We start from the raw sequence: 22,628 nt of genomic DNA, 5'->3' as shown, positions 1-22,628 counted from the left end.
GTGGGCATGTTGTTATAAAGAGAGAATTAATTTGCGACGTAATCCTCTCTGCTTGATTAGCACAATTGGATTGACACAACTGAACATCTGGACAATAAACACAAACTGAGTATCACAGAGATATTTGAATATGTTTCCGAATGTTTGAGATGAAGATTGACAATTTGGATTCTTTCGACTACCGTTCTCATCTTGTCTGGTATTCGTACAACATTTTTTTCGATGTAAACTCTAATCTTCAGGTGTATGCTGTCAAACTCTGGAATCTGCATGGAATTTCGAATGGAACCCTTTATTTAATCCACATAGGTAGCATGCTTTCATTCTGTCAACCATGAATAATTGATTTTGGTACTTATTCTTAATGATGAAGTTTAGAGTATGCTACTTCACATATGTTGTTGGGATCGACAATAAATTCTTTTAGTTGTAGTTTATCAATTTTTTTCATTCATGTTTTATATAATATTCACATTCGGCTCGAACTCAGTTACCTACTCTATTTGGGATCACGACTCATAGGTTGAAAACTGCTGATCTAGGTGATTGCCCATCGAAATCAAATAGGTCGTTTTGAAGTCAAATGTAAACAAATACCCGTAGAACTGTCCTGTTAAGTAATAAAATTCTGTCCTTCTCAGCAATCTGTCCCAATCCTCTCATCTCCTTTTTCATCGCTCCACCGGTTTCGTACGGCGCAATCACGTTGACACACCGGTTCTCGCCAGTTAGTTAAGTTAAGTAACGTTGAGCCTGGCCAGTACCAGATGGGTGACCATTTGGGAAGGCTAGGCGCTGTATGTACCTTCTGGGAAGGTTGAGCGTGGGGCCAGCATCCTCACCCTGTAACAAGAACTCCTCGCTACAAAAAAAAAAACATCTACAAAAGTTGTAGACGGTCTATTCCCCTCTAGGGGCTCAAGGGCTATGGATGGATGGACTGGTTTCTTATTAAACCTTATTCGCGAGTTACCTTTAGAATTGGTAAGTAGTGATAGGTTAGTATTAAAAAATATATATGTTGACATTTTCTCTTTTCTACACTTCCTTTGCCATCGGAGCGGCATTGTTAGTCTGTCCTTATTTCATTAGCATTTTCATGTTTGGTACTCGACTGAGCTCCAATTTCTGAATTCTCCTTTTAAAAATATTCACAGCAAAAGCAGGCACAAGGAGAAAGCGAATGAACACATATTTAAAGCAATGGCGTAAATCCTAGAGGAAGACCTTCAGTCTGTAGTAGACTAGGGACAAAAATGGATGGTCACATTCAATGGCTGTTTATAAGCAACTAGCCTGGGTGACCGGCGTTGCCCGGGTGTTTGAAGGTGTATATTGAGCAAAAGTGGTAGTAGGCAGGAAGGTTCGAATCTGAACAGCGAAGGACGAAAAGAATGTGAAAAAAAAGTGGTAGTAGGCAGGCAGGCTCGGTACCCATGATGCGAAGGTAGAAAAGAACGTGAAAGAAAACCTGACTTCTTCTTCGGGACAAGATCAAAGTGTAGTATCTGTTCCGACAGATGCTGCACTTAGGATGGTTTGTGCCAGTCAATGGAGGGGAAACCCTCTATACTGGGACAATTATTATTTTTGGTAACCAGAGTGACCCCTTTTAGGGGAGCTGGTTTTTACCTCACATTAAAAACGGCCTTGTGCCTAATTTGCTCAGTGGGGGAGCAAATAAATACCATCTGTTCCGACAGATACTGCAAGCTATGACTAGCAAAGACCAGATGTGGGGGCAACCCCATATGCCTGACCTTTAACCAGCTCCCATTTCCCACCTCTCGGGAGCTGGTCCCCTTTTTCCCTTCCCCCTCCCTTCACTCCTCACATTAAAAATCGGCCTTGTGCCTAATTTTCTCGGTGGGGGAGCAAATAAATACCATCTGTTCTTCAGATGCTGCACTTCTATTTCTTGTTCTCTTTCGGTGGAGGAGAAATCCTTCACGACTGAGACAATTTTTATTTTTGTACCTTTTCTCCCCGTTAAAAAAAACGACCCTGGTGTCTAACTCTGTCCCGTGGGGAGGCATAGTAAATAGGTACTCCTACTCCATGATGCGACCGGAAGTTTGGAACGATGAAATTAGTAAAATCATTCCAACCGATACGATGACTTGCAAAAATAGCGACGCAAAAAAAAAAAAAAAAAAAAAAAAAAAAAAAAAAAACGACTCTCCTTGTAGAAAACTGTCTAGCCCCGGGTAAAGGAATGAATGTTTTTAGCCAATTTTTCGATATTTTTCGTCCGAAGGGTTGAGCTTACAAATGTTACCAATCTCATGAAAATTCGTCGCCTCTGTAAAAAAATTTTAGGCAGATATACAAACATACATACATTTAAACAGACAGGTGAGGTTTATATTATAGATGTTGACAACCATTATACGACGCTTTTTCTTACTACTTCCATCTCTTTACGTCTTGGCCTATTTCTTACTCAATCGGCAAGTAGACATGTTTTTACAAACAAGCTGAAATCTCACTCTTTCTCTCATCTTCAGTAATACCATTTCTTTTTCCCTCGTCGTATTTTCCCATGGCAATGTTTATAAACGTGTTAATATTTTAAATGGTAACTGATTCATGCCGAAGCCTTTTGAATAAAAAAAAAGGAAAAATAGTAATCTCTCTACGAAAGGTAATTCTTTCGTATATCTGTTGTTTTATTTATATATTTCTTCATGTATAAAGCTGTAATTTTTGTCTGTCCGTTGGTGAAACTGCGTGCTTGGTTTTACCGAAATCGTCACAATTTAAATATTTTAAGCCTTAACAATACCAATAAATTATTTATTTGAATATTAAATAACATTAAATACATTATTCACTGAGGTATTTTATTTTGCTTGACTCCATTTTTGTTTTGTAAAACGAAGACAATCTATATTAGAGATTTTGCCCGTCTGTTTGTATGCCATAATTTGTCAGTCAGTCACAATCTTTTTAAATGTAAAAAATACACTGAGGAATTTATATCAGAGATTAAACTACTTCTAGAAATGGAAAATATTGCGTTAATAGTAAAATTCAATGAAATAACAGTATTATTAACTTCGATCTGTCATATATATCTATATCTATATCTATATCTATCTATCTATTTATCTATCTATTTACAATATCTCCTCACGGGACAGAGTTAGACACCAGGGTCGTTTTTTAACGCGTCGTGAAGGATTTCTCCTCCACTGAAAGAAAACAAGAAATGGAAGTGCAGCAGCTGAAGGACAGATAGTACACTTTTATCATGGTCAATCTATATATATATATATAAAGTGAACGTGTCTGGGTGTCTGGGTGTCTGTCTGCGTACATTTACCTTCGTAATAACTCTGTCAATTTTCAGGCTAAAGACTCGAAATTTGATATACAGGGTACTGAGATTTGGGAAAATCGATGTGATCGGTTTTCGGCCAGGAATTTGCCTGTTAAGGGGTCAAAGTTCAACGATTTGACCTTTGAGCACTCTACCAAACTCCTCCGATAATTTTGGCTCTAAACACTTGAAATTTTAGATATATGTTTCTTGGACATGTATCTAACTTAATAACTTGATTTGAGCCCAGAACAATAAATTTTAAGGGGTCATAATAGGAGTCAGATTAAAAAAAATTGACCTTTTTTGGGGGGGGGCTCAGTATACACCTCCAAACACCCGGGCAACGCCGGGCCGAAATTCTATTCTAGTATATCTATAAAAGTGAACCTGTCTGTGTATCTGTGTGTGTGTGTGCACATTTCCCTACGCAATAACTCTGTCAATTTTAAGTCTACAGACTCGAAATGTGATATACAGAGTACTCAGACTAAGGAAAATCTTTTTGATCGGTTTTCGGGCAGAAATTTGGCGATTAGGAGGTCAAAGTTCAATGATCTGACATTTGAGATCTCTACCAAACTCCTCCGACAATTTTGGGTTTAAACACTTGAAATTTTAGATGTAGGTTCCTTGGACATGGATCTAATTTAATAACTCGATTTGAGCCCAAAATAATAAATTTTAAGGGGTCATAATAGAGGCCAAAGTTTTAAAAAATTGACCTCTGCGGTCTCTACCAATTTACTCAAACAATTTCTCGTCTAAATATTTGAAATTTTACATAAAGAGTATTCAGAGATAGGGCAAGCTTTTTCATCGGTTTGGATCGAAAATCTTTAGTTACCAATATATAAATGTATGTATGTATGTATGTATGTATGTATGTATGTATGTATGTATGTGTGTATGTATGTATGTATGTTTGCATGTGTGCCTAAAACTTTCGAGAGAGGCGACGGATTTTACCAAGATCAGTATAGTTTTAAAGTTCGACCTTTCATACGACAAATATGGAAACATTGGCTAAATCCATGAATTAACTAGGCACTTTTCTACATAGGGGTCCCTTTTTTTGCCGATATATTTTTTTTTAAGTTATCTTCTATTTTCGATTGTCTAGCCTGAATTTAAACATAACTCACTTCAGGTTTGGCGATGGTCGTAACCGCAAAAACGTCAGGTTTTTTTACCTCCGTTCTTTTCCTCCTTCACTGTATGGGTTTGCACCTACCTTCCTACTACCATTTTTTTTTTTTGCTCAACATACACATCCAAATACCCGGGCAACGCCGGACTGAAATGCTAGTATATATATAGAATTTATTGTTTGAAACAATGAATATATGTGCTTAAAAATCCAGTTCTAAGAAAGAAGCTTTGTTTATGGAATCCGCGTTTTGATTTAGGCACAGATATAGAGTGGGGAAAAATTTTTCACAGTGGATTCCGCTAGACGGGTGTTTTTCGTAAAAGATTGGCGAGGGGGGACCAGGGATTGGAGTTCAGACGAGCATCTGCCATGGAAATAACGATAAAACAAGGACAGGCTCGCAACGTCTCTCCTGTGGGAGAGGGGTTGCAGGGTAGAGAAAATTCGACGATTCCGTGAAATTGTGTAAATAAAATGATCTGGTTGGCCCAGAGTAACATTTATTGTATAGGATATGGACTTGTTCATATCTAGCAAGAGAGACTGGAATTTACAGTTGAAATGAATTCTACTCGGAAACACAGTATCTGTTACTACTCTTAAAAAACAACTTCATTCCCAACACCTTCCCAAAACCTAGATGGTCTGCCCAGTATTTAAAAAACACGAGGTATTTGTCTTTTGCATCTCAATACAGACCAATTAGCCTCCTGTGTGTCATGAGTAAATTGCTTGAGCAAGTTATAAATAGAGAAGTTGTCGATCACCTTAACACAAACAACCTATTCAGAGACATGCAATGTGGCCTCAGTGCCGATGTGTTGATGGTAATATCACATGGGATTCATGAATCAATAAACGAAGGCTTCGTTTCTAGAACAATAGCTCTTGACATATTTAAGGTATTTGACCGAGTATGGCACAAAAGTTTACTACATAATGTTTCCAGCTATGGAATAGCTGGAAATGTCCTCTCAACCATTAAATCCTTTCTCTCTAAGTTTATCCAAGTATTCGTTGATGGGCAGAAATCTGAAGCTCACATTATTAACGTTGGAGTGCCTGTGGGATCCATCTTGGGTCCAACTCTTTTATTGATCTTCAACGAACTCCCAAATCACATTCTTTGTTCATTCATAGACGTCTATGCAGATGATACTATCATCTACGGCAACACTTCAAAAATCTTGCAGATTCTCTCTTCTCCAACCTCGAGTGTGTCATGCAATGGGATAAAAATGGTTTGTCACTTAATACATCCAAAACCTGTGATAAATTTTCCACATACAACCGCCATATTGTTTTTGGCCGCCTACATGCTTTATAAGCCGGTCTGTCATTGGTTTAATTTGAATGCGTCAAATCTTGTCTTGGCGTCAATTTGTATTCATGTATTATTTTTTCAGGCTGTAAATGAACACGGTAGATAGCGGACTCATAACAGCGGCGCTCTGTTTCAGAGAGCCAGGATTTTACCTTCATGGACACCAAGCAGTGGATGAACGAAGCACATTTCTCTAAATATAAAGACAACATAATTGCTGAACTTATTTTACCAATGAGGATATTTTACAGTGTTCGGCATGATATATTTGATTATAGGAATTTATTTCTATTTCTTCCAGAGGTCCCAAAATATGGCGTATTGGGCGCCAACATTCACACCGTGTTCACCATGTACAACAAGGATCCTTCTAAAAGGAAACCCGAACTAACATCCCCACAGAGGAATCAAACTAAAGGCTCCATGCGTATGGATAGCAAATTCAGCCACTGTTTTTGCAAAGGACTTACCGTGACCAAAGATGTTTCATTTCTGATACATTGTGAATAAAATTTGAGTTTAAAGGTATGGCTTTGTTTGTGGAATTTCATTTGCTGTCTGCAGGAGGAAATTGGGCGTGTGGAAATAAATTTCTTACAAACCAAACTTCTGTCTTTTCATCACCAACCGTCAGATGCCTTTTTTGCCCTTGTAGAAATGAATAGCTTTCACTTCTATGAAGCATACAAATCACTTGTTAAGCTATTGGAAAGATGTTAAGGATCCTTCTAACGTTCCAGAAAGTACCTCACTTCCAATGCACTTCTCTATCTCTACAAGAGTCAAATACGGTCTAAGATGGAGTACTGTTGCCACATTTACTGATAAAGCCTCAAAATGCACCCTTTCCTGCATTGATACAGGACTTTCTTCGAAATTTGGTGAGAGATAATCTTTGCGCCTCATTACTCCCTCTTTCTCACAGAAAAGACGTTGCGATCTATCTCTGCTTCATCGATACTTTATGGCAAGTGTTCGACTGAGCTCCAATCTATCCTCCTTCCCCGCAAAACGTTCTCAACAAATATTCTTCAAGCTACAACAACCGCCAACAACTTTCCTCACTCCCTATCTGGACCCAAAACTAAATGAAAATTCTATTAGCAGGGTTTCTTTCGTAGAGCTGTCCGTCTGTTGGAACGCGATACCATTTTTCTGTTTCTCAGATCACTATAACATGGTTCTCTGTAAGTCTAATGTGATTAAGTTTAGGTAATCTACCTCTACCCATGTTCCACAGTGACTGATTATGCCGTCTCACCATTTATCTAACACCTAACCCTTATCCTTGAGTTACCTCTGGGCCTTGATAAGTGGTGATCTTACAAGTAAAAAGTAAATTTATTGTCATTATATTTTCTAGTCTTAATTGGATTTATCAATATATATATAGTTTATTTACTTGTATTTTTAATCGTTTTTCCTATTTTTAAATTGTTTTATCTAGTATGGTAGGTTTGTTTATCTATATGGATTTGCTCGGGCCCTATGTACTGTTCATAACTTTATGTGCATATGTATATATATATATATATATATATATATATATATATATATATATATATATATATTAAAAGTTGGACTCATGTCCAGGTAACCTACATCTAAAATGTCAAGTGTTTAGACCCAAAATTGGCGGAGGAGTTTGGTAGAGTCTGCAAAGGTCAACTCTTTAAACTTTAACCTCTTGGCAGCCAAATTTTCGGCCAAAACCTGATTAAAAAGCTTGTAGCATGTCTGAATACCCTTTATATAAAATTTCAAATGTTTAGACCCAAAATTAGAATAGTTTCGTAGCAACCGCAACGATCAAATCTTTTGAACTTTGACCCCCTTGACAGCTTAGCAAAAAGCTTACTCTATGTCTGAATACACTTTATGTAAAATTTCAAATGTTTAAACAAAAAGTTGGCTGAATAATTTGGTAGAGATCGTAGAGGTAAAATATTTTAAAACTTTGATCCCAATTTTGACCCTTTAACATTTATTGTTTTGGGCTTAAATCAAATTACAAAGTTTGATCCATGTCCATGTAACCTACATCTAAAATTTCAAGTGTTTAGACCCAAAATTAGGGGAGGAGTTTGATAAACTTTTGAAAGGTTAAATCGTTGAACTTTGACCCCTCGACAGCCACATTTCTGGCTGAAAACCGATTAAAAAGATGTTTCCTAAATCTCACGACACCTTATGTCAAATCTCGACTCTGTCGACTGAAAATTGACATGAGTAGTTCGGTAGGAAAATGTACAGACGCTTACACTTTTATAGTAAATAATTATATATATATATATATATATATATATATATATATATATATATGTGTGTGTGTGTGTGTGTGTGTGTGTGTGTGTATGTACGTATAATATTTATCTTTGTAATTATATATATAAATATAAAATTATATATATATATAAATATAAAATATGTATGAATATATATAATAGCGTCGATCTCTCTCTCTCTCTCTTTCTCTCTCTCTCTCTCTCTCTATATATATATATATATATATATATATACATATATATATATATATACGTTTTATTTTTTATTACCGTATCTTTCTGTTAAGTTACATTATTGTTTCAGCTACCCGGCCGTTTTTGGGCCGTCTGTAGCTTCCTCAGACTTTTACAGAAATGTTCGTTATGATGGGATGAAAGAGTGAAATATATATATATATATATATATATATATATATATATATATATATATATATATATATATATATAATGCTTTCACAATATTTATGAAAAAAAAAAGATTGTCAAAAGTTGGTCATGTCTGCATTTTTCTATTTTTTACTTTCGGTTTGCAGACATGAGGAAATAACCTTTCGCCCTCCTCTTGGGTGACCCTGCTGGTGAGGCAATTATCTTAAAACGTTTGTCCTCTCTTTTACTAAACTCTAAAAGCAATAATCAGTCAAGATTCGTCGTTCAACTAAAAGGATATTTTTGTAACAAAAGACAAAGCAACTAACAATCGCTGTATGAACGTTTTTCTTATTTTTTTGGCTGCTTTTGAGAGCAAGACTCACTTTCTAAAAACGACACGAGAAAAAAAAAGAAACAGTCTTCAGCAACCATTAAAAACAAATACAACTAAGTAAGAACAGTATTTTTTAAAGATTATTTCTGTCTCTGCTTACTTGCAAAACTTTACATTCTCATTTTTATTTCTCACAGCGGCGAATGGTAGGGTTATGAGTAGTGTAATGGGTAGCGATCCAGACTATGTGATAAGCGAAGCCGAGTTCAATTTAAATGTCTATCAGGGATCTTTGTAGCGAGATAAATCTGAGATCTTTATTATAAATTTTCCTAATGTCTGTCTGTCTGTCTGTCTGTCTGTCTGTCTGTGGGTATGTGTGTGTGACGCGGTTTATCTCAGCCTACAGGCAATCCACCCAGATAAGTAAGGTACCGAAATGAAGCTTATGACCCAGCGGATGTTTTAGTGATATTTATATCCATGTTTGGTGTATGGAAATGCAAAAAAAATAACAATTTACTAAACAACGTTTTCTTTACTGGATATTTTTCCGGTACAAGGACTCAAGTTTGCCCAGCCGGGCAAACAGCCGGGCAAACCTGAGTCCTTGTGATCGAAAAGGCCGAATTGTAAATAATCTATACAAGAAAAGCTTACGTATGTATGTCGGGCTCGCTTCGATAATCACATGTACAAATTTATTTTTATGAGCAAAGATATGGAGGTTTAAACTTAATCTTACTACTAAATATACAGAAATTTCTAGATACTTGAAAGGACTTTTGAAACATGGAGAAAATTAACATGACACCAATAATTTTAGGAGTACTGGAAACAGTTCAGTTTTAAAGAACTTAGAAGGAATCCAAAGAAAAATCGGAATCAAATATAAGACTGAGTCTATGCAACACACGGTAATGCTTAAAATAGCTAGAATCTTTAAAAAAAACGTACTTGTGCTACAAACGCTAACCAGCTATATATATATATATATATATATATATATATATATATATATATATATATATATATATATATATATATATATATATATAGGCTGACAAGAAAGTTCTTGCGGTTTTTCACTTTTGAATTCAGATGAAGACATCTTGGTTGAAACAGAAATTTTATTGATCAAAATAAGCGCCATTAGAATCAACACACTGTTGGCAACGCAAAACAAGTGTGTTTATAACAGTAACGTAAAAACCTTGCGTTCTGGTCGCAATAAAGTCACTGAAGGCGCTTTGATATCGCTTAGGTTTTTGAAGCATTTCTCGCGTAGAACGTTGTTGAGATGCTTCAAAAAGTAGTAGACGGTAGGTGAGAGGTTTGGAGAGTATGGTGGCTGACACAGTGTTGTAGTCCAATCCGTTCAATTTCTGCACGGTTGGTTTAGCAACGTGCGGTCGGGCATGGTCGTGGAGGAGTATTGAGCATTTTCTCATGCTGGGTGTTGTTGTCGAAGTTTCTGATGCATTTCATCCACTTGTTTAAAACACTTCACCGCTGTAATGAGTTCGCCTGCATTCAAAAATCTGTAATGGATGAGATCGGTTGCAGACCACCAAACAGTTAGCATGACCTTCCTTTGGTGCAACTCTCGCTTCAGGAAGTGTCGTGGAGCTACGTCGGCGTCTAACCACTACTTCTAATTCAGAAGCCAGTTATAAAATAGTTGTGTGTTGATTGGCTCTTAATTGATCGTTGTCAACATCCGATGGTCGACAATTATGCTCGTCATTTTCAAGATTCTCATCGCCGCCACGAAATTTCTTAAACCACCATTGTGCTGTGCGTTCAGTACCTGTTCCTGGGCCAAACGCTTTGTTCATATCGTGAGCTGTTTAAGCAGATTTTCGGTCTAGCTTGAATTGAAATAATAAAATTGTGCGAATTTGCTTCTTGTCTATCTTGTATTCAACGTTCTGAAAAGAAGTCAATTGTTTTTAAAATATTATGATTTAAACGGTTAGATAGAACGAGAAACGCCCGTTAAAATGATATATAAAGTAAAGGTATTATAACGAAAACTTATTTGAAAATACATCATTTAAAATCAAACTTAGAAATTCCGCAATAATCTTCTTGTCAACCTAATAGAAATAAAAAATATCTGGAAAAAAAAAGATAGAGGAACACTACATAGAACCAAAATGATGAAACTGCCCCCCCTAAAAAATGTAGTATCGACATTGAATGGCACCACACCAAAGAATCTAAGAGTCAATGATAAAAGACAAAGGATAAAAAGCACTAACCAGACCTCCACTCGACGAGTGCGAAAAGGAAGCTTATTTCCACTCAAATTCCAGTGAAAACCAATGGTCATTTCCAGCGAGAAGTCAATAGCAAGCGGCTGTTGCGATAAAGTAAATGTTATCGAAAGAAGTGGAGAGTACTGGAAATCTGAGGAGACTTGTTGTTATACAGACTCCGGACAACACTGCCGATTGTTGTTCATGAGTAATCTTTGATGATGATCTTTGTGAGAACTCCTAATGAGTACAAATAATGATATCTTTCTAATTTTTATATCCTTTTTCCTCACAAATATGATGTCGCTAGTCTCAGTCTTTTCTATAACTGCTATTACGACACGTATTCTTTAGAACTGTCGTCTGTATTTCCTGATTCTCTCGTTCCGTTAGCCATGAAGAAGTTGTCATAAGTAATTTGTGGATCTATTCTTAGTATCGCTCCATACCGAGAGTTGAAACTTTAAAGATTCCCGAGTTCAACAATAAAGCTGATCAGATGTTACGTCGATCTACAATTTGTAAGGATAACATCCAAGATGTGAAACAAAATTCTGAATAATAAGATATGTTATCAATCTTAATCTCGAAAAATCGGTGGTCATCCTGTGTCGATCCTTATCTTAACGAGATATATTTAAACCGTTGTCCGTCACTTTAACTTGAGCAATCAAGACAAGACAAAATTTACATTATGGACTACTTTAAATATCTCCAATGATGCGACACTTTTATTTAAGCTCGTTTGATTCGTTGACCCAGTGATATTCATCAATTCTCTGTTCAGATATGTTATAACACATCCTCTTATTCTCTTATTCCGGTCGCTTCTTTATAAGAACTGCATGCTTGTAGAACTCGTTAGTTTAGTATTTTTCATCAATCCGCTGTTCATCTTTACTATTCTAGTAGACTCTTTTCAAGAATTACAGATTATGGAGCTCTGCTACGACGGATTCTTTTCGTTCGCTTTATAGCTTTAATTTTTTTTTCATTTTTTCAAAACTAAACCCAATAAGCATCTGTATCTTTGCGATTATTATGTTTCATACTTTTTAGCTCCTTATACGAGGTGGCTTTATGTTTTGTCTGGAGCGATTTAAATATGACTAAATGTAAAAGTAAACAAAGGGAATAATTATCGCGTGTTCAAGTTTAATTTTATGAGCAACGCAAGAGAGGCTAAATACTAATAACGTATGATAAAAATATAATATTTAATTTTTTTTTTTAATATTTTTGTGACTAAAACAGGAATTAATCTACAATCATACAGTTGCGTTATTTACAGAAAGAAGAAAGAAAATGGCAGTGTTGGAATTTTTACCAACAATTATTTATCGAAGATACATAATTGCTAAAAATTTGATGATCCAAAAAGCAAAATAGTAAAACGAATCCGCATAATAAAAGTTAACGTATGTGTGTCCGGGTCGCCTCAGTAATCACGTATACAAATTTATTTTTATGGAGCAAAGATATGGTGGCTTAATCTTAATCTTAGTACTAAATACGCGGAAATTGCCAGAGAACTCAAAGGAGTCTGAAACATGAAGAAAAAACAATATATTACTAATAATTTTAGGAGCACTAGGAAAGTCCACGTAAATTGGAAAAACGACTGGAAAAAATCGGAATCAAAAGGCAGACTTAGACTATGCAATGAACTGTAATGCTGAAAAGATCTGAAGTTGTTAAGGAAACCCCTCGAATGTGGAAACCAATTCACATGAGTTCCAAACGCAAACCGACCATATAGAAACTTCAACAGAAGTATCGCAAAAAGGTAGAGGAATACTATAAGAAAACTGAAAGGTAAAAATTGAAAATTAACCCACTCACAAAAAAGTAGAGTATTGCATCGAATGACACTAGACCAAAAGAAGGAATCTAAGACGACACAGATGCTTTTTTTTTTTACAGATTCAGCAGAGAGGGGGAAAGGGGAAAGCGAAAGAGGCAATGTTGACTTTTTACTAACAATTATGTAACCCCTAATATATATTTATTTGCATACAGCATTATCTATATCTCTATAAAAATGAGAATGTGTGTGTGTGTGTGTGTGAGAGAGATATTCTTCCCAACTCTCTCTCCCTCCCTCCCTCCCTCTGTATATATTTTTTCCAACTCTCTCTCTGTATATATTTTCCCAACTCTCTCACTCTCTCTCACTCTCTCTCTCACTCACTCACTCTCTCTCTCTCTCTCTCTCTCTCTCTCTCTCTCTCTCATAGTCGAAAACCTATGCAGACAAGATAAGTAACATGATCGAAATCTACCTAAACGTAGGAATATATGTAAGTAATTTACATCGCCCACATTAAAAGTAAATCTTAAAAAACAAGTATATATAGCTAAGCCGCTCCGAAATCGAAAAATAAACAATGTTACCCGTACATATTTTTTCCGGTTTTTCTTTTTTTGTGGGGGGGGGGTAGTGGCGTGTTGTTAATGTGTGCAAAGGTAAGTGTAAAGTTATCAGTATTTAATTTTCTGTTTATGAACGCTTATTATGTTTGTAGCTGGTTTATGTTTTAAAACGATTGCCTCTTGTAGAGAGTGCCGCTATATTTGAAACGTTCTGGGACGTCCGTTTATATATTATGATGTAGATTCCGGAATAATCGAATTATCAACTCTCAGCCTCTCTCAGAATTTGAGAAAAGAGAATTGATTATTTTTGAATCGGGAAATGAAAAAATTATGTTATGTCTATGAGTTTATGAACTGGTTACGAAGGGTGCAAGCTAAATATCTGTAGAATCTATATATTTCCTCCCGGTCTTTACTGTGGGATGTAGGAGGACTTAATATTAAGGGGGAAAATAGAAACTAATTTCTCTAAAGATGCTGCGATTGTGATGGTGTTGCTCCTAGGATGAAATGAAGGATTTTATTATAACGACTAAATGTGCTTAAATTTTATTCTAAAAGTACATAAGAGAGTGATTAATAGTCTAGACAAAATAAATTTGCATGTGGCATCTGTTGTTGCAAACCTACGGTACTTTGGTCCAGATAGGAATTTCTGCAATCTAAATATTATATATGGAGTCAAGATCATTTTGTAGCTTTTTTTACTTTCTCCTTCCACTCCTGTATGTTATCCTCTTATTTTTTGCTGGTTTTTTTTTCTTATCAGATCGAATTTATCTAAAAATGAATAAATTTCCGACAGGAAAGAAAGAAGAATAGTTTATTTTTTTAAATAAGAAAATACGATATTTTTATTTATTTATTTTTTTTACATGGAGGAAGCCACTTGGGGATAAGGATACAGTAATCAATGGCACAGTGTCGTAGTAATTGCTAGTATTGGAGAGTTGATAAAGTGGCTTACTTAAGGGGACGGTCCATCAGGAATTTGTTTATGTTGGACTTGAAGACATCCAAGTTGTAGTCAGGTGGGAAACAGGCAAGCGGAAGAGAGCTCCACTAGCGTGCTATTCTAAGAAAGAAGCTATGTTCATGGACTCTACGTTTTGATTTAGGCACAGATAAAGAGTGGGAAAAATTATTGACAGTGGTTTAAGCTAAACGGGTGTTTATCGTGAAAGATTGGCAAGGAGGGACCAGAGATTGGAGCTCAGACGAGCACTTGCCATGGAAATAATGATAAAACAAAGACAGGCTCGCAACATCTCTTCGGTGGGAGAGATGTTGCAGGGAAGAGAAAAGAGCATCCACCACTAAAACACGAAGTCTATTTTGTACTCTGTCAATGCAAGATATGCTATTTTAGCAGCTCCTGTCCAGATGTGGCAGCAGTACTCTATCCTTGGGCGTACTTGATTTTTATATTTTTATATAGATAGAGAATTGCATCAGTAGTGAGATATCCTCTGGGGCGATATATATATATATATATATATATATATATATATATATATATATATATATATATATATATATTCTACAAAACTTTGCTCTCTTTTATTTATATTTGAAGGGGTGGGATGAGCTAAGTTTTATTATTAGTTGTTTCGGTTTTAAACAGTAAGATTTACTTCGCATGAAGCAACAGTAATGTAGGGGGAAAAACGTAGAAGATCACCGGTTGTTAAGACACCGGTGGGTTATTTTCCCTTGAGCAGAGTGACTCAGACACGAAAGCATGCTTTCCCTACAGTGGACTGAATTTCACCTGGGTGAATTCAAGACCCTATTCCTGCTTCGTATCATAGAGACCACCACGAGAGTGTGTATAACTTTTTCATTGTATTTTCTGTAATATTATGTTATTTGTCAAAATGTGAAAATAATGTAATCTATTTGGATGTATTTTTTTATTTGTGTCCGCCATGGCGTCGAGTTCCCTCTCCCCCCTCTCTCTCTCTCTCTCTCTCTCTCTCTCTCTCTCTCTCTATATATATATATATATATATATATATATATATATGTGTGTGTGTGTGTGTGTGTGTGTGTATATATATATATATATATATATATATATATATATATATATATATATATATATATATATATACTAGCATTTAAGCCCGGCGTTGCCCGGGTGTTTAGAGTAGTATTTTGGGCAAAAATTAAAAAAAACATCGGTCAATTTTTATCATTTTAACCCCTATTATGACCCCTTAACATTTATTGTTTTAGGCTCAATCAAGTTATTAAGTTAGATCCATGTCCAAGAGACCTATATCTAAAGTTTCAATTGTTTAGACCCAAAATTGGCGGAGGAGTTTGGTAGAGTTCTCAAAGGTCAAATTGTTGAACTTTGACCCCTTAATAGCCAAATGTCTGGTAGAAAACCGATTACAAAGATTTTCCCAAATCTCAGTACCCTGTATATTAAATTTCGAGTCTGTAGAGACAAAAGAGACAAAAGTAATAAAAACAAATACAGCAACAGGAAATTATCTTCATTTGCTAATCTCTCAAGTTCGTTCGGTCAGTTTTGCACATACCATTTGACTTATGACAAATAAATAGCTTATAAATTGATCATCTAAATCTAAGAATTTTTCGAATCTGGTATTAATAGTTTCTCTAATTCTGTTGTCGTCACTTTCTTACTTTTACACCTTACTCCTCCTGCTACTCAAAACGTTTGCTCTAACCACGCCAAAAAGCGAAGTGGGCGTCCAGGTTTATCTGCAGAGACACGTGCACAAGTGTTGGAAAAAATTGCAAGCAGTCCAAGGAAGTCAGTGCGAAGGGCAACAGGTGAAATTGGTGTTCCTCGTTCAACGATGCAGAAGGTCCTCAAAGCAGAAAAGTTTCATCCTTACAAACTTCAAATTCTACACAAATTGTACGAGGATGATAGTGACAGACGTTTAGAAATGGCTGTATGGTTTCAGGTTCAACTCGAGGAAGATCCTGACTTTGTTAGGCGAAACATGTTATTTAGCGACGAGGCAAATTTTTATGTTAGTGGAGAGGTCAATCGGCAGAACTGCCGATACTATTCGCAAGACAATCCTCATTTTATGTTAGACAGCAAAGAACACAGCGGTCCCAAGATAATGGTTTGGTGTGGTTTGTGGCGCGACCATATGTTGGGCCCTTTCTTCTTCAATCAGACAGTTACTGGCGAAAGATACCTCAACATGTTGCAAAATGATTTGATACCGCAGTTTGATTTACTTGGAGACGGCAGACCTACTTGGTTTATGCAAGACGGTGCCCCGCCGCATTACGCAACGATTATGCGTGACTGGCTCCACGAGAATTTCGAAAATTGGATCGGTCGAAGAGGTACGGTAGAGTGGTCGCCCAGGAAGCCTGACCTAAACCCCATGGACTTTTATTTCTGGGGCCACATTAAGCAAATTGTTTATTCAACGAAGATTCGTGATTTGGATCATCTGAAGAGTCGTATTATTGATGCTTGTCTTCAAATTGATGGTGATGCTGATTTACTGAATCGTGTCTACAGGAACTTTGAATACTGTATTGGCTCGTGCATAGCTGCAAACGACGAACATGTCGAGCAATTGTAATCCTTGTAAAGATCTTTGAATTTAAATAAATGTTACTACTATAACTTTTTTAATTTTTAAACTTTTTTAATTAACATTGGTGCGTGACTTTGTGGCCACCCTGTATATAGTATTGATTTCAATAGTTTAAGAAATACGACGTGGGCGTCATCAACTAGACTCGAAAGCATAACATACAGCGCCCAGCCTTTGTTGTAACCGTTTGATCTGTCAGCTGGGTAAGGAATAGTTAAAAATAAATAAATCGATTTTAACGTATAAATATATATTTGCACATACGCACAAGAACACTTTCAGTTGGTTTAAGCCTATTTTCTTTTGGATTTTAACCCCTTAGCAGCTATTTTTATCGGCTAAATATAAAATCGAATTTGTTCCACAGGTCTAAATCCTCTGTCAAGTTTCAAGTCTGTAGATTAAAAATTGACAGAGGAGTTTGGTACAAATCGTTCCTCAAACATGAAGACAGACAAGGTCACTAATATATATATATATATATATATATATATATATATATATATATATATATATATATACTCGGGTTTTTTTTTATATTCAAAAGTAATGGACTAATGAATTCAACGAGGTTGTTAGATAGTGCTCAATAAAAAGAGCTGATAATACTTGTTTATTGTTATATAAACATGCTCACATCCCGCTGCTACAAATAGCCACTTGTTTCAATCAAACAACAGATATCATCAGGCAGCGACTTGACTATTCAAAAGTTCAATGAATAAGGTTATTCATTGAACTTTTGAATAGTCAAGTCGCTGCCTGATGATATCTGTTGTTTGATTGAAACAAGTGGCTATTTGTAGCAGCGGGATGTGAGCATGTTTATATAACAATAAACAAGTATATATATATATATATATATATATATATATATATATATATACTATATCTTTCTCATTTTATTTTCATTGTGATTCACGTGGTTAATATTATAGTCGTTGTCATCGTTGACTGCCATTCATGTCCTGGTTCTGCTGTTTGTTTCTCTTCTTTATTAATATCCATGAATGGTATTGCTTCGAAGGCCTGATCTATGATGTAAGAGTCGCGTTCACAGGGAACAAGAAAAATGAGTTTGTTCACTCCACTCCTTTCTTCATCTTGCCGCTTTATTTTCCTTCCTCTTCTCATCAACGTGCACGATGCCTTCACGCGCTGTGCTCCTCCAGGTGCTGTGAACAGATTTGAATGCTTTCCAACTAATCAATCTCTGGCCAGCTTCTTTCTCTCAAGTTCATATATGTCACTGTACAAATTTAATCTTCCTTTGAAGTCAATAGATCCCATGTTAAAGAGTCGCATTACATATCCATCATATCATTTTCATATAATTGTAACGTAGTGTATGAAAATCTCGTAAAAAAACAAAAGAAGAAATTCGACTCAGTTTTCTCAGTTGAAATGAAAGGTATTTATTCACGGTACTTTCCATATTAACGAAATGCATCTTGTTTTAAATGTCCCTTAGTTCATCTCGTCTGCCATGTAGTGAATAAAACCCTGCCGTCTCGACATGAGCTTTTTCTTCTTTTTTTCTTTCTCCATGTCGACATGTTTGCTTATCCTGTCGCCACGCGGGTTTCAAATCTCTCACGCCGGCATGTATTTTGCATCGTCCTCCTACCACGCGTTTTTTTTTATCTCTCTTTTTCTTTCCGCTGCTATGTCTTCAGCTCACCCAACGTTACACGATCGTCCGACCATTTTTTTTTTTTTGTTCAAAGTTCAGATTGCATCTCGTTTTAAAAGCTCCTCTCGCACTCACTCGGGCTTATAAATCCTCTGGTCGCCCAGGTATTTGCTCGCTATTGTCGCACACATACTTCACGGTCGCTTGCTTGTCTTCCATTCGTTGTGACGTCAGTTCACGCAGCGGCAAGATCATTTGCATACGTGCTATTGCTGCTTAATACGCTTCATCGTCTGTTGCATAATTTCTTACTATGAAAAGTACGTTCTCAATCCTCACTGGCTAGGTTCCACTAGCATGCATTATCGCACGGCATACACATGCCTGTTTCCTTTGTATACGCTGCTTCTCGTTAAATCATCGAAGTTAAGCAACGTTGAGCCTGGTTAATACTAAAATGGGTGACCAGGTGCTGTATGTGATCTCCGCTTATCTCGGCATTGTTTCTAGTCGTCCTGGGCTTCTCCTTGCCACTGGACTAAAGCACTGCTGATTCAGGAGAGGAGTGGTTGATGATTGCGCAACCCTTGCCTTACAATTACACACGCAGCTGCCTTTACAGGGAGTATCCATTGTCCTTTGACACTAAACGGAGGCTATGAGTCAGGCTTGATACTCCTCTCTTAATTGATATTGGTAACGCTCTACTCGTTAGTAATAGAAGATTTTCCCTGAACTTATTGCATTCTAGCTCTTGAAACTATGCTCGCACTACACACTTTACAAAGTACACACCTATAGCATCATTTATCATCATATTTAGTTTAACATCCGTTTTAAACGCTGACCTTTCTTGGGTGGATTCTAGAAACTGACTTCCAAACTAACTTATCTCTGGTCGGATCTTTATTTATATCGCTTTCCTTCATGTTCATTTTTATCACTTTCTTTTTTCAACTAATCTTACTACCTCTGTTTTATATGCACAAAGCCAAATACTCCCATTTATTCTTGTAACATTACCATAGAACTACACTCTCCTAATTCTCTTGGATTTTTAAGATCATTACATCTGCCAAGGAGGTTATGTTGTCAGTCACCTTTGTAACTGTTTGTTTGTTTGTTTGTTTGTTTGCGTGCAGCCTAGTGTATTCATCACTTAATTAATCGTCACCAAACTTGATCAGAATATGGGTCATGCGGCAACTTAAAATTGATTTAATTTTTAGATATCTAGGTTAAATGTCAAGGTCAAACACCTTGATGAAAGTTATATAGCGATAACGTCGATCCCTTTATTTTTAAAGACTTGACATTTAGCTCATATTGTGACCTAGTGGCGGCACACTGTTAAGCGTTATATTTCCCGACACACTTATCACAAATAAAAACATATTTAAATAAACAATTAACACTTACTAATGTTTATTATTATTATTATTATTATTATTATTATTATTATTATTATTATCGAAAATTCAAAATATCTAACAATTTAAACAAAAATTTATGTTTTATTTCTTCTTTTTTTTGATATTTATTAATATCACGTAAGTAATAACGTGTGATTTACCTCTAGGGCTATTATATATATATATATATATATATATATATATATATATATATATATATATATATATATATCTGTAGGTATTTAATTATTATAGTAAAAAAGTAATTATGACAGCCCCTTTAAGAAATTCGTTTCTTATCGTTGAGCACTTTCAGTTGAATTAAAAGTCGGTCAATTTAGCTCTTATGCGTAGATCATCGTATAACGATTTGATCACTGTCTGCCTGACGTAATGAACATTTAAATTAAAATGTTTAAAATTCAACGCTATTTCACACGGTTAATAGTAGCCGAATGGATACGGCCTCCGCTAATCGAGCCAGAGATGTCTCGTGTCGCGGGGTTCGAATCGTTCGACTGATAGTAATCGTGACACCCTGCACTGAAGAATCCCGAAAGGATGAAACACTAGTGTCTGTAGGTATTTAATTATTATAGTAAAAAAATAATTATATATATATATATATTCTTTGCATTGTTTTAACTTTCGAGTGTGTATCCGTTGATATCTTATATGTTTTTATATAGAATGATGTGGTTCTCGGTTGATTAACCGTGTCTAACTGTGTCGGATATATACTCGAGAGTCAAAGCAATGATAAGAATAGTTTGTTGTCATAGTCCTATTTATCACGTAAAATGTGAGATGGTACATTTTAATACAAACATTTTCGGTTATAATGATGTGAAATTTGTTCTATGTCCATAACTCCAACGTGGCACACCTGTAATCATTCTGCGTTACATTAATGTGATACTGCACGGTAATTAGGAACCGCTGTTGTTACTAATGAAGTCCTGCATCTAATATAACCGTTTTTTTTTGGGGGGGGGGCACTTTTACAAAAAGAAATATTTTGACCTTGATCTTTGACACTAAGTTTGAAAGTTCAGCCGTGGTCGAAATTTTGCCGGAAATTAACTTTTTGGTTTGTTAAATGTGACATTCGTACTTGATTTTATGATCAGATAAATATTTTTTTTTTAGTAATCAACGTTTACATTCTGTAATTTTTTTTTACAAAGGAATCACCTCTTATCAAGGCCCGGAGGCCACTCGAGGATAAGGGTTAATGGGTATACATTAGTCAATGTGATTATAGCGTAGTAAACATAAGTAGTGGGAATTTTGTAAATTGGCTTACTTAGGGGGACGGTTTATCAAGAACTTGTTTACGTTAGACTTGAAGACAATCAGATTGTAGTCACCTGGAAAGCAGGCAATCGGAAGAGAGTTCCACAGACGTGCAGTTCTAAGAAAGAAGCTTTGTTCATGGAATCTGCATTTAGGTTTAGGCTCAGATAAAGAGTGTGGGAAATTATTGATAGTGGTTTTGGCTAGACGAGTGTTTTTCGTGAAAGTTTGGCGAGGGGGGGCATATATTAAAGCTCACCTAAGCGCTTGCTATGAAAATAACGATAGAGCAGAGACAGGCTCGCAAGTCTCTTCTGTGGGAAAGAGGTTGCAGGGAAGAGAAAGGGGCATCCCTCACTAAGCTACGAAGTCTATTTTTAGTAATACTTAATGTAATATGAAGAATGAAGTCCTTGATTAGACTTTGGCTCATCCTTACGTTGTTAAATGGATATATGTAGTCTCACGACTGACTTATGTTCTTGTTCGTCGCTTACCTTTTCGTAGAGCTGATCACATATATTCTTTTGTTTTTCTTTGCTTTCCGTCTGCATCTCTTCTGCTTCGTAAATGCAACACGCCTCAGTAAAGATAACATGAAGTTTATATAGCAATTCTTCTCGGCAGCGTTGCCAGGACCGCATCAGAGCGTTCCGGTGTTCCAAGTAGAATCTCATCGATGTGTACCATTTTTGGTGGATGAGCTGACAAAACGAAAAAAAAAACAAAAAAACATCCAAATTAACCAAACAAATGCCATAACAAAAATTATTGCAAAATGTTTCAAGTGCTTGCCTGATTTTTTTCTTTCATCATTTATATAATTCTATTTCTGAATTTTGGAGATGAGGATTAACAATTCGTATTATTTAGATTCTTCGGACTACTGCTTTCATCTTCAGTGTTATTTTCACAATGTTCCGATCGATTTAACTCACAAGGACCCGTGGCATAATAGATAATGGCATAATGAATAATGGCATAATAGATAATGGCATAATGGATAATGGCATAATGTATAATGGCATAATAGATAATGGCATAATAGATAATGGCATAATGAATAATGGCATAATAGATAATGGCATAATGAATAATGGCATAATAGATAATGGCATAATGAATAATAGCATAATAGATAATGGCATAATGAATAATGGCATAATAGATAATGGCATAATGAACAATGGCATAATAGATAATGGCAAATTAGATAATGGCATAATGAATAATGGCATAATAGATAATGGCATAATAG

At 35.8% G+C, this 22,628-nt stretch overlaps 1 protein-coding gene across 1 annotated transcript in view; it reads right to left on the bottom strand.

The window, feature by feature from the left end:
* Positions 1–22,628, bottom strand: part of LOC145263078 (coiled-coil domain-containing protein 148-like) — a 415,858-nt gene that overhangs the window by 235,891 nt on the left and 157,339 nt on the right. The window contains exon 7 of the mRNA XM_080119947.1: positions 21,868–22,074. Coding sequence (XP_079976073.1) covers positions 21,868–22,074 — 207 coding nt within the window. The remainder of the gene's footprint in view (positions 1–21,867; positions 22,075–22,628) is intronic.

The sequence above is a fragment of the Euprymna scolopes genome, chromosome 38 (assembly GCF_053919585.1).
Source record: "Euprymna scolopes isolate OS-2025 chromosome 38, ASM5391958v1, whole genome shotgun sequence".
Taxonomy (NCBI): Eukaryota; Metazoa; Mollusca; class Cephalopoda; order Sepiida; family Sepiolidae; genus Euprymna; species Euprymna scolopes.
Note: the sequence above shows the minus strand (reverse complement) of the source record. Positions and strands in the feature narration are given on the sequence as shown.